The 14,021-nt window shown below is 38.3% G+C and overlaps 1 protein-coding gene across 4 annotated transcripts in view; it reads right to left on the bottom strand.

Annotated features, from left to right (window-relative positions):
• The window catches only part of MED27 (mediator complex subunit 27), a 141,133-nt gene that overhangs the window by 78,850 nt on the left and 48,262 nt on the right, over positions 1 to 14,021 (bottom strand). For all 4 annotated transcript variants that reach the window (XM_013193940.3, XM_013193939.3, XM_066980891.1 and 1 more), the window contains exon 2: positions 12,205 to 12,349. In XM_013193940.3, coding sequence (XP_013049394.2) covers positions 12,205 to 12,349 — 145 coding nt within the window. The remainder of the gene's footprint in view (positions 1 to 12,204; positions 12,350 to 14,021) is intronic.

Raw genomic sequence — 14,021 nt, 5'->3', positions numbered from 1 at the left:
TTTATCATGGTGGTCAGCCAAAAGAGGGAAATAAAGTAACACTGTGAGATTCCAGATACTGTCGCAAAGACACTTCTCATTTTTAAAAGTGAGTTGCTCTTTATGTAGATTTATTTCTTTGAGCATTTGGAAGAGGAAAAATGTCAAACAGCTCATATCACAGATTCTTGAATATTTTCAAACCATGGGCAGCTTAAAACAGTTTAAAAGACACCTGAGCACTTTTTCTGCTCTAGTCCCCATTCTCTTCATTTTCTGTAGCAGTGACAGGATGTTTGCAACAAGGAAAATATACTAAATTGCTGTTGATGTGAAAAGATTAAAATCAGTCCCTTTAACCCAACACTTGCGAGTAACAGCACATGTATATGGTTCCTTTCTGTGCATGCCTGCAGATCCTAGGAGGCTTTTAGTATTTTCAATATCGATTTCCACAGGAACTGCAATTTCATATAATGAGAAATAAACACATTTATTTTAGAACTGTAGAATGTCACATCTAGATATAATTCATTTGTGTCTAATATCCCACAAAATATATAGAGTACCTATAACACTATGTTGCTGCCAGTTATAAAAACTTGCTTAGGAAATCCAAGCACAACAGGCAAATTAATCAAGCCTGGCAGTGGTTTTGAATACAGCTTTCTTCTGAAGCACAAGTCTGAACATCAAAGACCACTGTGATTTTATTACGTATTTTAAGATGTAGTCGTCGTACTCCGCTCTCCAACCCAATCTAAAGTAATCTTGAAAATATTCTTAGCATTTCAACACGTTCATTACTTTTCATAACATAATGATATACACTAATTCTACCCAATAAGTATATTAGTTATTACTATCAGCTTGTCAGTGTGTGTGCCTTTGAAGAAATGTTATCTGGGAACAAGCCAATTCATGAGCATATATTAAAAAAAAAGCAAGATGAAAATGCATTCCCTGGAGTTTGCACAGACACCAGGCAAGCATGCAACTACAGTTATGAGCCATTTCAGCTCTCAGATTACTCACACGGTCTAGCTTTAGGCATTTAACTCGAGCACTTCAGTTCTCAGCAAATTCAGCGAGCACCAGAGCGTGACTGCAACCTCCGCACTAAGCCAAGAACCTTGCAACAGAGCACAACAAGGTAACTGCTGCTCAGGGTACAAAACCTTTTGATCTCGCTGTGAAAAGATCAAAAATGTAAAAGACCAGCACCTAGTAGGATCAATCAGCTTTCACTAAATCTTCTTCCATTAATGCAGAGGACATCTTTTCCTACATGTACTGTAACTGAACAAATGTCTGTGGCTAAAATACTTTATTCAGTTTTGTTTCTTGTGCAAGAGGAAGCTTTATATTCATGACATTTAAAACTAGATAAAATAAACTGCTCAGACTTGGACTAACCTTATATTGGCAGAGAAGCTGGTAACACATGCTGGTAAGTCATCTTCAGCTGCAGCCTCCAGGACTGCCCAACTCTAACTGCTTTTAAATGCAAGCTGAAACCAACAAGAGGTACCAACCACAAGAGGAGTTAGCAGTGAAGGAGCTCTGAGTGCAATACCCATATTCTCATCTATCCTCTGTTCTCCATCTCCCAGTCCCCCGACTGCCCTGTTGTAGCACTACTCAAACTTCTACGTGGGTCTCTCAAGCAGCAGCACTTTACAACAGAAGCAAAGTCAGCTCTGGGTTTTCTGCAGAAGAAGAGTCATTCATCAGGGTTCTTCCACGAAGCAGAACAGAAGCCTACTGCACAAAACTGAAGAAGTATCCCTAAAAGCTGGGTCAGATACCTGGCCAGATCTGAAATAAAGTTCACCTGCAAAAATAAACAACTGCTTCCCACACACACACCCCCAGGAGAATGTAAAATGACTGCATCTACTGCAAAGTGTGAACTTCCTAAGTGGCTTATCCAATGTTACGAGTGAAAGCTTACACCTCTGAGAACAGACAACTTTCTTCGAATCATCACCCATTTCATTTTATTAACAGAAATATTTTGGAAACATCAAATTCTCTCAAAGGCCATCTAAGATCAACTGCACATCCTCTGCAATAACTTTTATATCAAAACTAAAAAGCAGGCATCTACGTGAACAACAAGGATGCTGCTGTTGCAATCTGGAATTTCTTACTCCCATTCTGAACTTGTCACAGCATCAGAGCCACAAAATGACAATGCTACTGCAGGGTAGGGTTATTTTTTTTTCTCCAAGGAAAATAAGAAGCTGTATGCACTGAGGCGTACGTACTGAGGCTAGAGATTTCAAGAATCACCATGGACTTTCCATGTTACACAGCTCCAATAGTCAAAGCTCAGAATTAACTACTCCTGAACATAAAACTGTGGTCACATTTTTGCCAAATGTACCTTTCCATGACACGGTATCCAAAGTAGTTGCCTGAACTGCACTTTGATTACATACAGCTCCTTACACAGACCATCTTCAAATTTATTAGCTTTTAGGCGACTTCCATGTTTTGCAGCCCAGTTATTACTGGAGTCTGATCAAGATACAACAGGGAAGAACTGAGTATTGCTCATAAGCAATTCAAACTACCCAGTCCCTCCACAAACTGAGGGGATCAGCTTTAGTAACTCCAAAAGAGAAATCCAAACGAGATTAGAGATGAGTGCACTTCTGCATAAAACCCAAATAACAGACACACTGCAAGATCAGACAACAACAATAGTGGAGAGCAACAAGGTGACATCATTAAAATTTCCATTTTGTTTGATTTCCTTTAGAAGCTATAAAAAAACCTTTTCCACAGAAGGAATACCAATAGGATGTTTATCGACTTTATCAGTTATTTTATATTAGTGTTCATATTCCTTGAATACCCTTCATATGAAGGTCCCCAAACACTTTACAAACATCTTTAATTTGCTTCAAAGAAAGCGAGACACAGCTTCCTTTGAGAGATGAGGAACCCAAAGCGGTTATCACTCCTCCCTGCGGGCTGTAATGGGGTATGTCAGAAGCATCGTCGGTTTTCCCATCCAATAAAACCCTACAACCTAGTCTATAGGAACTACAAATAACAGGTGCCAGACCTCAAGAAACTCTCGCAAGTGAAATCACAGGCAAATATTACTATTTTAGGTAAGATTCTGGTTTATGCCTTACGAGACAATTTAAGCCAATAAAATAAAACAAAGTATTTGGGCAACCATGTAAAGAGATGGGGGAAAAAAAAGACAGAAATCCCCCAAATCACAGAACATTAGGGATTGGAAGGGACCTCGAAAAATCACCTAGTCCAATCCCCCATCTCACACATGATAAAATCAACTGTTTGTTGGGAATTTTTGTGCAACCTTCCACACAGAAAGGAAACTAACATAAAGGTGGACCTTCTTTTCCTCTGGAAATGTTGCCACGTACATAAAAGCCACATTGATCTCAAAACAAAACAGAAGGATCTAGTCTTTATGTATCATAGACAAGTTTACAGTCAGCCACAGAAGATTCGGGAAGTTGTATTGATTTACCAGAGAAAATCTAAAACATTAAAAATAAGGGTTTTGTTCTGCCCAACAAAACAGAAGAAGTCTGTTTTCCACAGCTAACAATCCCTGCCTGGTTCTCACATGAGGATGAATAAACAACTCAAGTTTTTTAAGCACATACGGGCTTTCCAATAGCAAGCTCTTAGGATGACAATGAAAGTTAGGTGATGCTCTTCTTCTACTGCACTCTTTGCTGGGGCAATTAGAGGGACTGGAGTCTCTGACAACATCCTCTGCACTTTCACGGTGGCCACCATGCGCTGGAAGACAGGCAGGCTTTCAGCACCAGCAGCAAGTCAGGCTGAGCCACTGGGAGGGCACACAAACCCAAACTTCAGAGGAGTGCTGGCTCCGAGGGTTAGTGACAACGCTCCTGTAGTTCTGCAGTCCTATTCTTCTATTCCATATTCTTCAATTAATCCCTATACAGCACGTTGTATTCCTGCTGTATTTCTCAGCTTCTAAAAGTAAAGCATTTTATTCCAACCTAATGTTTGTACCATGACTTATCTACATACTGCAATTCTGTGCGTGTGCATGACTTAGTTTGATCCCAAGTCTGATATTGATATTAGCAAAGCAGTTTTAACCAATTTGGTCTGATGACAGCATTACACAGCTTAGAAGGGGAAGTGATCACTGACTTACACATCACACAACTCACCATCCAGCACCAACTGTTTGAAGAGTTCCTGCAGAGGAGAAAAGGAGTTAGGGGAGGAAGAACTGGGAGTGGGCAGAAGTGTTTTGGTTAAAATAGACCAACATCAATCAATTCCATCCTGAAATAGGCTAACAGCTAGAACATTAATACTTAGCAAAGAAACAGGAGAAAAATACTCATTAGCAAATAAAGGTGTTGCACAGCATTAAACAATTCCCACCAGCTGACAAGGGGGCTGTGATTTATAACATTGCGTATTGATATATCACTTCCCATAATTAGGAAAAGTGAGACCAGTACTGCTTACAGCATTATTTTGATTGGAGCTTTAAAAAAATACTGTTGAATAACAACAAACACCAGGCACCACAATAGCGGAACACCTTACCATCCTCTCAGGCTGTTTCGGATTTGAAAGGAAGTACTCTAACACAATCCAGCAAGAAAGGCAAACTCCATTTGGACCCACATAACCTCATCTCGCAATAACATCCTAGTGTGAATTATTACAATTATAACTCTGGGAAGATCACAGATATAAAACATCAAAACCACATAACAAGCCAGAATCAAAGGCTAATTATGTCTTTTTTTTTTTTTTAGTGACAAAGTACTGACTGTCACTCTTCTCTTCTTGAAGGAACAAACTAACCTCACTCTACTAAAATGTCAATGAGCCTCAACTGACCTGTCGAGGAATTAAGTGTAGCAAAATCTCACCTGCCGTAGCATCTTAGCAGGAATGCAAAGAAAAAAGAGGCTGGTAATTTTCATTTCCTTTTGTTCTGATTATTAGCTGTCAAAAACGTTTTCACAGTTACAATAAACTAGTCAGGACAGCCCTGGGTTGGAGCTTTTTGTTCAGCAACAGCACAGCAATAAAAGGCAATGAAACTCGGCCCAAGAGCTGTAAATCTCAGGGACTCCCAGCTGAGGAGGGAAGATGCACCCTCCCAACAAGAAGATGGACACAGCTGCTGTTATCCATCTCTAATGCCCCTGATGCTGCTTTGGACAGGATTTCTAGGGAGAATAAAAGCTACAAGCAGTTTTTTCCTTCCTCATAAATTTTACCAATGATTCTTCCACCACCACTGTAATATCAAGGATAATTTGCACACTACCTGCAGTTTCCACCCCCCATCTTCGCTGGTCACTAAAATCAACCCTGCAATAACAAAATTAAATACTCTCCATGCAGAAAACTGACCAACAATTAATAACCATGGCAGCTGGAGGCAACGAAGTAACACCTGTTGCCTAGTCATTTAAAAAAATAACGAACAGAACATTAATGTAATTCTGAATAACAAGGGCATTTCACCAAAACATTTGCCTAAAATCACACAAAATTAAAAGCCCATTAAAGGGCATTCTTCCAGACTGCCAGGCAAACAACATTAGTCACTAACTATACAATACTTGGCATCTACAATTCATTTCCATCCAAAGAACCCAATGCACTTGGGACACATTTAGACTAGAAACTCTCCCGTGAAGTAGGTTAAGTATGATCCCATTTTATCCGTAATAAAAATGAGGCATGGAGAAATCATGCACACTGTTCAAGGTTACAACAAAAAATAATAAGAAAGGCAAGAATAGAATCCAAGTGGCCCAGCTCCTGTTTTGTGCTCTGTGTACAAGAAAACACGGGGACATGTATCATTCATTTCTCCAGCAGCAGAAATATAAACTCCAATGGCTTATCTACCCAGGAAAGGAGTCCACCCCTGGTAATCCAGAAGAGCCTTTGCAGCCCACTCCCTCTTTGAGCACAGCTTCTGCTCCTACAAAGCAAAGTAAAACTTGCTCTTCGGAGCGCTACAGAAATATTCTTGGGGCAGAAACTGTGAAAGCAGCCATTTAGCTTCAATTCAGTTCTTATTTTTTTCATTTGATCCCTTCTGTAATCAAACCAAAGGACTTAGCAACTTCAAGTCTTTTCCCTAAGTAACTTCCCTAGAGCTCCTACTCACCACGAATCTTCCTCCTCCTACCCCAGCAAGCACAGGTGATCTTCAAAAGCAACCTGCAGAAGCACTGGGCAAGAAGCTGATGCAGTTCTGGGGACAGCTTGTCCTGATATTACATGTGTGTCACGGATATTACAGAACACTCAAACACTTCCCAATTAGGGTGGCCGAAATCTCAGCAGAAAACAGCTGGATCTCCATACAACAGTATGCCAGACTATTAAAACGCTGCATTCTTACAGAATAAAGTCCTGAAAGGACAAAATCTTGGCCAGCTGCCTGCACTTCCAGACAACTGCCAGCACAGTAATTCAGTTACACTGTCCATGCTACTGTAAAACTACATTAAATTCAAAATGTTTGAGCGCATCCAAAAATGAAAATTAATGTCCCTTGGAACGAGCACTTCATTTTACAATCAGGAAGAACAAGAAAAAATTGCTTTGACGGTGTTCCTCTACTATTATGGTTAACATTTAATGGCATTTATTGTCATTAAACTCAATATTTGTGTCTAATCAATACTAAGCTACCAAGGGCAGCCTAACAAGTCTGGACTTTCTCTACAGGCTCTATTGATTTTTTTATTAGTATTTTTTTGAGACCTACAACAAACAATTTACACAATTTATCAGGGAACATATCAAGATAATTTAATATACAAAAACTATATATTCCTTTTTAATTTTGTCATGTGACTGAAAATAATTTTAATTCGTTAATGGTATTTATCTCAACAGTTCGATTTTAAATTCATGTGGAAAAACAAGAGGAAGCTCTGAAGTAACAAATTTAAATCCAAATATTTTTAATGTATTTCAATATGCATATCAACAGTGATCTCTCTTTTAGATTTGTATTTGCCAGTTAAACGAACTCATGACAACAACTATCCACTTTTGTTCACTTGGTGTGAGTACCACTCATACTGTAAAGTCTATGGAAGTTGCCATAGTCGTCTTGTCACAGATGAGTAAATTAAATAATTTGACCTAAATCCTACTCACCCAGAGAGTCACAAAGTCTGAAAAGTTGATTTTTTGCTTTCTGCTTGAAGTGGTAGATAACAGCCTTCCCAAACATACCACTGCCACGATCGTTAAGTGTCATCTCATGACGGCAAAAACAATACCACCACCACCACCGACACACCTACGCATGTTGATTCAAACTACAGAAGGGCTGGAATCTGGGAAAAGCAAACAGAAATTCAACACACGTTTACCTAGCTCATTGGAACATACAGCACCGTGCTTCCATGAAGTTAAAGTCAAGGAAAAAAATTAAGATAACATCACCTCTTCAATACAAAAATTGTTCTAAATTTCCCCTCCCTGTGCTGCTGTTAATAATATTCTTTGGAAGTCTGAAAATGAACTCCACCAAGAAAAAAAAAAAAAAGAGAGGGAGAAGGCTTGTAGAAAACACACTTGGGCAAGGAAACTGCTAATACTGCAGTCACTCAGCAGCTCAGGGAAGACTTGGTTTGCTGCTGTCCAACAAAGTCAATGTTTTGTAAGTCTGGCAGAAAGAGTGATCCTGTAAAATTTGGTAGTTGATTCAATTTGTGTATTCTCTCCAAATAAAATTAGAAAACAAAAAAACAAAGACACACAAAACCCACCACAAAACAAACCAAAAAACCCAACACTCAAATAAGTAAAAAAGCTCTACCAGAATCTATAGCAGGGATTAAAGCTCAGATGCTGGGCATGAAGTACTTGACAGCACCCCCTAAGAGAGGGGGAACCTGCCCTCCAAAAGCATTTGCCTAGCTCAGTGAGCACACGCCACGCTGTGCATTTTCTGTTCCACCGGAGTCAAAGGGAACACCTTAACAGACACTGCCTCAGGCATGCACGGGGCGAGGGTATACAAATGCTCTGCCAAGGGCAAAGAGGATGAACAGATATACACTACAGGCAATAAATAACCTCACTAAAGCAGCAGACAAAAAAAAAAAATTCCCCACTCAAAGAATGAGTTCAAATTCCTTGGTTCCCAAAACCTGCATCTACCCTGACTGCTACAGCTGGATCAGACGACCATACCGGCATAAGTTATTCAACGTTTTATATATGAGATATACATGTTATATTGCTTTAACTGCATCAGCAATAATTCCTCTCCTGCCCACAAAACCCCTTGTTTCCCTTGTAGTTTTCCTCGCCTCCTAACACCACCCAGAAGTATGCAGCTGGTGACAAGAAGTAAGGCAGCATCACTCTGCAGGTCGAGTACTGAGGAGCAGGCTCAGGACAGAACAGAAACCCTTCCAACCGTCAGCGTCACCCTGGGTTCTACCTGCTCAGACATAACGATCATAGGACAGAAAGTTTAACAGCTGAGATATACGTAATTACTAAAACCAGAAATCAACTACAACTATTACACGGAGATGGTGTGCATCAAAAGAACTACTGCTGCTTCCTGCAAGCGTCCTAACTTGCAGAGAATACCTTGGCTGCATCACATCACCCGTAGGGCTGATGGCTCATTTTTGTCTTATCTAATATCATATCCTCAGTATTACATTAGAGGGCAGATAAGGATCCTTCTGGGAAACAGCACGTCAATCGTAACAAAGGAAACCTCTTTTCTTAAATAAAATTGAATAGGAGAAAAAAAAATAACTACGAAGCAGGCCTAAATACCGATCCAAAGCCGCTGCACGCTTCCATGCACCCACAGTCAAACTGTTTTACCTGTATGATTTTTACCAATATATAAAAGAAGCCAGTTAGTAAAAGCAAAGACAAAATCACTTAGCTCTTGCTTGCAATAAGATCGATTTAAACTTCTCATGTTTATGTCAGCTCTAGCTTTTAAGCCCTGTTAAACACCTGGAAAAGTAAAGTTCCTTTACAGCTGCATGTGTGTGTAATTAATGCATCTGACAAGCTGTTGAGTTCCCAAACAGCTGCTTCTATTATATGGACAACTTCACCATCTGCAAAACTATTGGGTAAACTACAGTAAGTAAATATCAGGATAGCAGATGCTAATAAATAACAGGAGCTGCCAAGATAACACAATTCTGTAAGGAAAAAGTCTGTGAGTATGATTTTCACTATACTTCCCAGCACTGCTACTTAACTCAGAAAACTTGTTCATGCATCCACCACCAAATCAAAATTGGGTATTTGCTTGACCCAGCATCAAAATAAAGCTGTTAATGTGAAGAAATAACTATTCGAACAACTTGATAGTAGTACTGTGGTTTAAAGAGCTTCATGTGGTTTATGGTATTTGGAAGGCTACTATCACTACAGTCTCCAAAAACTGCCCGAGACTGATTCCAAAGCAGATATACTGATATAAATGGACCAAAAAAAAAATCTCAGCTTTTAACCAGACTATTATATAGGACAACTTCTGAAATTCTGATTTCTTTTTTAAAAGCATACCATTTCAGGCCTTTAATTGTTCTTTCAGCTTTAGATAAAAATAACATCAAAAAAAAAAAAGTATCAAAGCCACTTTTTTAAAAACATACAGTACTTGGATATACCAAAAAACAATCTGCTTCTCATGAAATAGCCCAGCTGTTACTACTGACCTGACTTATTACTGCCTTACAAGCTACTTTATTATCATGCTCCCCATGTTTTAGAAATAAACAGCATGCGTTGAAACATGCAACTGAAATTGCGTGTGCGTTCATTTCCCCTGTATTTCATGAATGTCCTTTTGGAATTGCACCATAGCTCTGAAACTCTACTCCATCTATCCTCCCCTGGCAGCAGCGTGGCTATTCAGGCCATCAGTAATGCATGAACAATCAGAGAGAGAGGAAAATGCCCTTATCTCAGCTCATCAAAAATACAAGCAAGCAAGCCACAAAGGGGTCACAAATTAAAAATTAAATGTGAACGGGCATAAAGCGTATTGACAAATCACCACATCCAAATCCTCCCTTCCAAGCAACAGCAAACACCAGGCACACATAATAAAAACAAAAGGTGGCCAAAAGATGTAATGAAATAACACTTATCCAGGAAATGTATTTAGCAATGAAGAATTAAGCAGCAACCTACACAAACACCACTAGGGTCTTTGGTGCTAATAGTAGTATCTACCCTCAGCACAGGTAACACATCTGCTATTAGAAAAAGGGACAACCTATTCACACCTGCTGGCTATTACAAACCCTAGAGAAGACAGTAGTAAAATTCTGAAGAACCACTAGGTAGAAAGCAATTTTTGAAATACAACTGAAATGGTATCTTTGACTTCTGTTTTACAGCTAAAATAAATGATAACAAAGCTAGAAGAAAAAACTGGTTTTTTTTTCTCCAGGAAAATTGAAATGTATATGTGAGTGCACAGGATGCTAAAACTTTCTGCTTTCTGAAATCAGAAGCCAGTATTAAAAAACTGTTTTTCAAACCTCCATAAGACTCTAAGTTAATAAAAAAACTCCATTAGAATAACTCTTCCAGAGCTATTTCATTATCATCTGAGTTTACTTTGATAATATCCTAAAGAAATAATTAAATCAATGAAGACTTAAAGTTCTAAACTTGTCATGCAGTTAAGCATAAATGGTAAGTGGCTTTGTCTGAAAATAGCAAATTATTTCAAGTTCAGTGCCAATAATCAGTTTGAATAACAGCAAGAAACACAAACAAACAAGAAAATTTTTCTCAGCTGTCAAATTTCTACTTTAAAATCTCTCCTGTCCCCCATTTTCCAACCATACCAAAGTTTCTACTAATGCTGAATTCTACAGATTTTTGAAGACATAACACACATTTGCATTCTGAAAAGTGACTGTATAAATATTATTGTGGTATTCATACAAGAATCATTGTAGTAGTCCATTTTAATTCCAAATAACTGAGTTGGCTCAGTTTATAACAAGAATTTGCCTACCAAGTACTCGTGTAGCCAGAAAGTCTTCCTTGCTCATGTATTGCAATAAATAATTTAGAGTGGAATTGTCTTGCAATGCCCCAGCTATTTTCAGATTTATTATTCTTGCTTACTCCTGCTGTCTTGTACACAGTTGTTAAGAGCTACAACTCCAGAATCTCTCACTAACAGCAGTTACAAAAACAGAAATGAATCTATCCTCTACATTTTGCAACAGCTCACTAAACACTTAAAAAATAATCTTAAGAAAACTTTTAAATAGAGATTCATTTCAATATTTCTATAAAAAGTAGCATACATGTTCAAAAAGATCAGGATGGGAACAGGCAAACTGAAGCGTAATGGTGCTCAGACAGGGATTAATATTAATTGCAATAATGCAATGTTTACTTATTTAATAAAATCGGATGGGAAGAAAGGGGTATTTTTGATGTACCCACCCTAAGTAGACTACGTCCAGAGCAAAGATACCTACCCAACTTCTGTCCATAAACACATTCAGCATGCAAGATAATTGAACTGATTTTCATCAGAAGTTTCTTTCAACAAAAACAATTCATTCTTAAAAATACCCCCCAAAAAAAGCAGTAGTATTATCTGCATTTTCTTTTTGCATTACTTAAAATTCCATAACGTATACAATGCAAAAAAACGTTAGCTATGCCAAAGATGTTCGGTACAGATTTAGTGCTGAAATCAGGCAGAAATGGTTTTAAAAGTAGCAAATGATATAGAAAGCCATCAGCATTTCTGACGATGACAACTTCCCTCCGAGTTTTTCTACAAGTAGTTTTAGAGGCAACATAACATAAGCTCATGATTCTCTGCTCTAATATCCCATTGATTTCTGCTACAATGATTACTGACAGGTGTGAGGACAGAACATACTTTTATTTAATATCTACATAAGACAAGATGCTAAACAGCTATTACAAAGAGAATTATTCTGTCTTGGAGTCAATGCTCCCTTAGAAAAACATGGACACGCTTATATTGCAGGAGAGTCTCCTTTCAATACCATTTTTATCCTTGAAAGTAATTCTAGATATATATTATGCTCCCCACTTCATAAAAAACTCAGCTATTTTGACAGCCTTAAATATTCAGAGGTTTACTGTGTTGCACATTGGTCATTCTGGAGGAACACACAACTAAATTATATCAGTGTATTCTGTTACCTTATTTGACCATTTGTAGGCTTGCAGAAGTTGGCTGTAAAGAGGTGTTTTGTCCTGAACAGGATCTAGGCTCAACAGTCCGCTGTTGTGCAAGGGATGGTTCTCAGACGGTTTACCAACCAGATTGCTCAGACGCTCCAGCTCACTGAAAGAAAATACAACAGCATTTTCTAAAGTCAGACCTGGAGATATGTGTATCTAAGATGTGCAGTCCTTCTACAGAGACAGCAATCATGTCTACACTCTATTTTAGTATCTGCATGCTTTAAATATCTGTCCAATTTGATTAAAAAAGAAACAACTTAACCACTGCCATTATCCAAAAAGTTTTAAGTGGCCTGTTAGTCATTAAACTGATTGTTAAGCAGAGAAAGTACAAGTCAGGAGTCTTTGTAAGACAGAAAGGAAAGAGTCAAACTATGGTGTGTCCTGTTTACAAACACTTCGAGAACTCAAGTCATCTTCTGAGCAAAGCACACCCTCAGAAGCTACAAAATTCTGGCTAGAAGCACTGGCTGCGATGCTATGGACAACAGGAGAATTATCAAGCAGGCAGGTGTCTTGTAATTTCCGTAATGCACTAGAAATTAACATTGTCCTCATGTAAATATACATGTGAACTGGCATTAGTCCTAATCCTGGAGATGGTCCTGCAGAGTTTGTGGCTGTTCTAATGCATTCCAAGTTGTCAGGGCAAGGAAGCATCTTCTGTTTTCCATGAGCAACCTGTACGTCTGGAGACGTGTACGAAATACCCAACTAAAGCTTAATAAGCACCATTTTTCCATGAAAAAAAGATCAGTGTGAAAATGATCTATTATTACTTCATATCTCATTTGTCAAACACTACATTTAATAATAACAAGAGTTAGGCAATGTTAAAAACTTGCATTAATCAGCTGTAGAAGAAAGACTGGCTACTTCGCACAGATATAAAATGCAGTTTTTCAAATGACATGACTAATCAGGTGCCTCTCCTCATGACTCGTGAATGTCAAATCCCACTCTGATTGAACTTCAGACCTTGCACTAAATCAAGAGCAGGATTCAGTCCCTTAAAAGTGTGACTAATGGAAATGTCTGTGAAGAAAAATCCCAAATATCTCTGTTTGCATTTAATGAAGGTTATGAAAATAAACATCAATGACCAAGGAACTCACCATTAAGAAACTTCTATGCTTTCCTATCACAAAACTCTTCTCTGTTAATCATTATTCCCTCAAGCTTCCACGGCCTACACTAAGTCTCTTGTGCTTTGACCACTCATGAATATACTTAGCATTTGTTGACACAACCATACAACAAATGTGAATAGACAAGACAATGAAGAATTTGCTGAACAAGGATTCCAGTCAATACTTTCATGACTCAAGCCAAAGTCCACTGGTAGCATTAACTTCAGTACACGTTGGAGTGTTCACTTGCTACTCAACACCAATACTTCCCAAAATCAAAACAGAATTATCTAATAATAAGATGCTACATGAATGATATTATTTTTGAGAAGTTACGTTTCAGAAAAAAAAAATAAAAAAACACATCAAAATATCACAAACATGATCTAGCGGAATCAGGGAAGAAATGGCACCAAGTACTGATCAACATATCCATTAATGCTCTGGAAAACAGGGTGAAAAAGGAACTGGTAAAGCTTTATGATGGAACTATTCTCATGTAGGGTGCTAGGGACAAGACTAACTGCAAAGAGTTGCTGAAGAACTTCTCAGCACCAAAACACTGGATGATAAACTGCAACCTAAAGAAGTGTAACATAGTGCACATGAGAAAAGAGGTCAGAGACTAATTTGGGAACGAGA

The sequence above is a fragment of the Anser cygnoides genome, chromosome 20 (assembly GCF_040182565.1).
Source record: "Anser cygnoides isolate HZ-2024a breed goose chromosome 20, Taihu_goose_T2T_genome, whole genome shotgun sequence".
NCBI lineage: Eukaryota > Metazoa > Chordata > Aves > Anseriformes > Anatidae > Anser > Anser cygnoides.
Note: the sequence above shows the minus strand (reverse complement) of the source record. Positions and strands in the feature narration are given on the sequence as shown.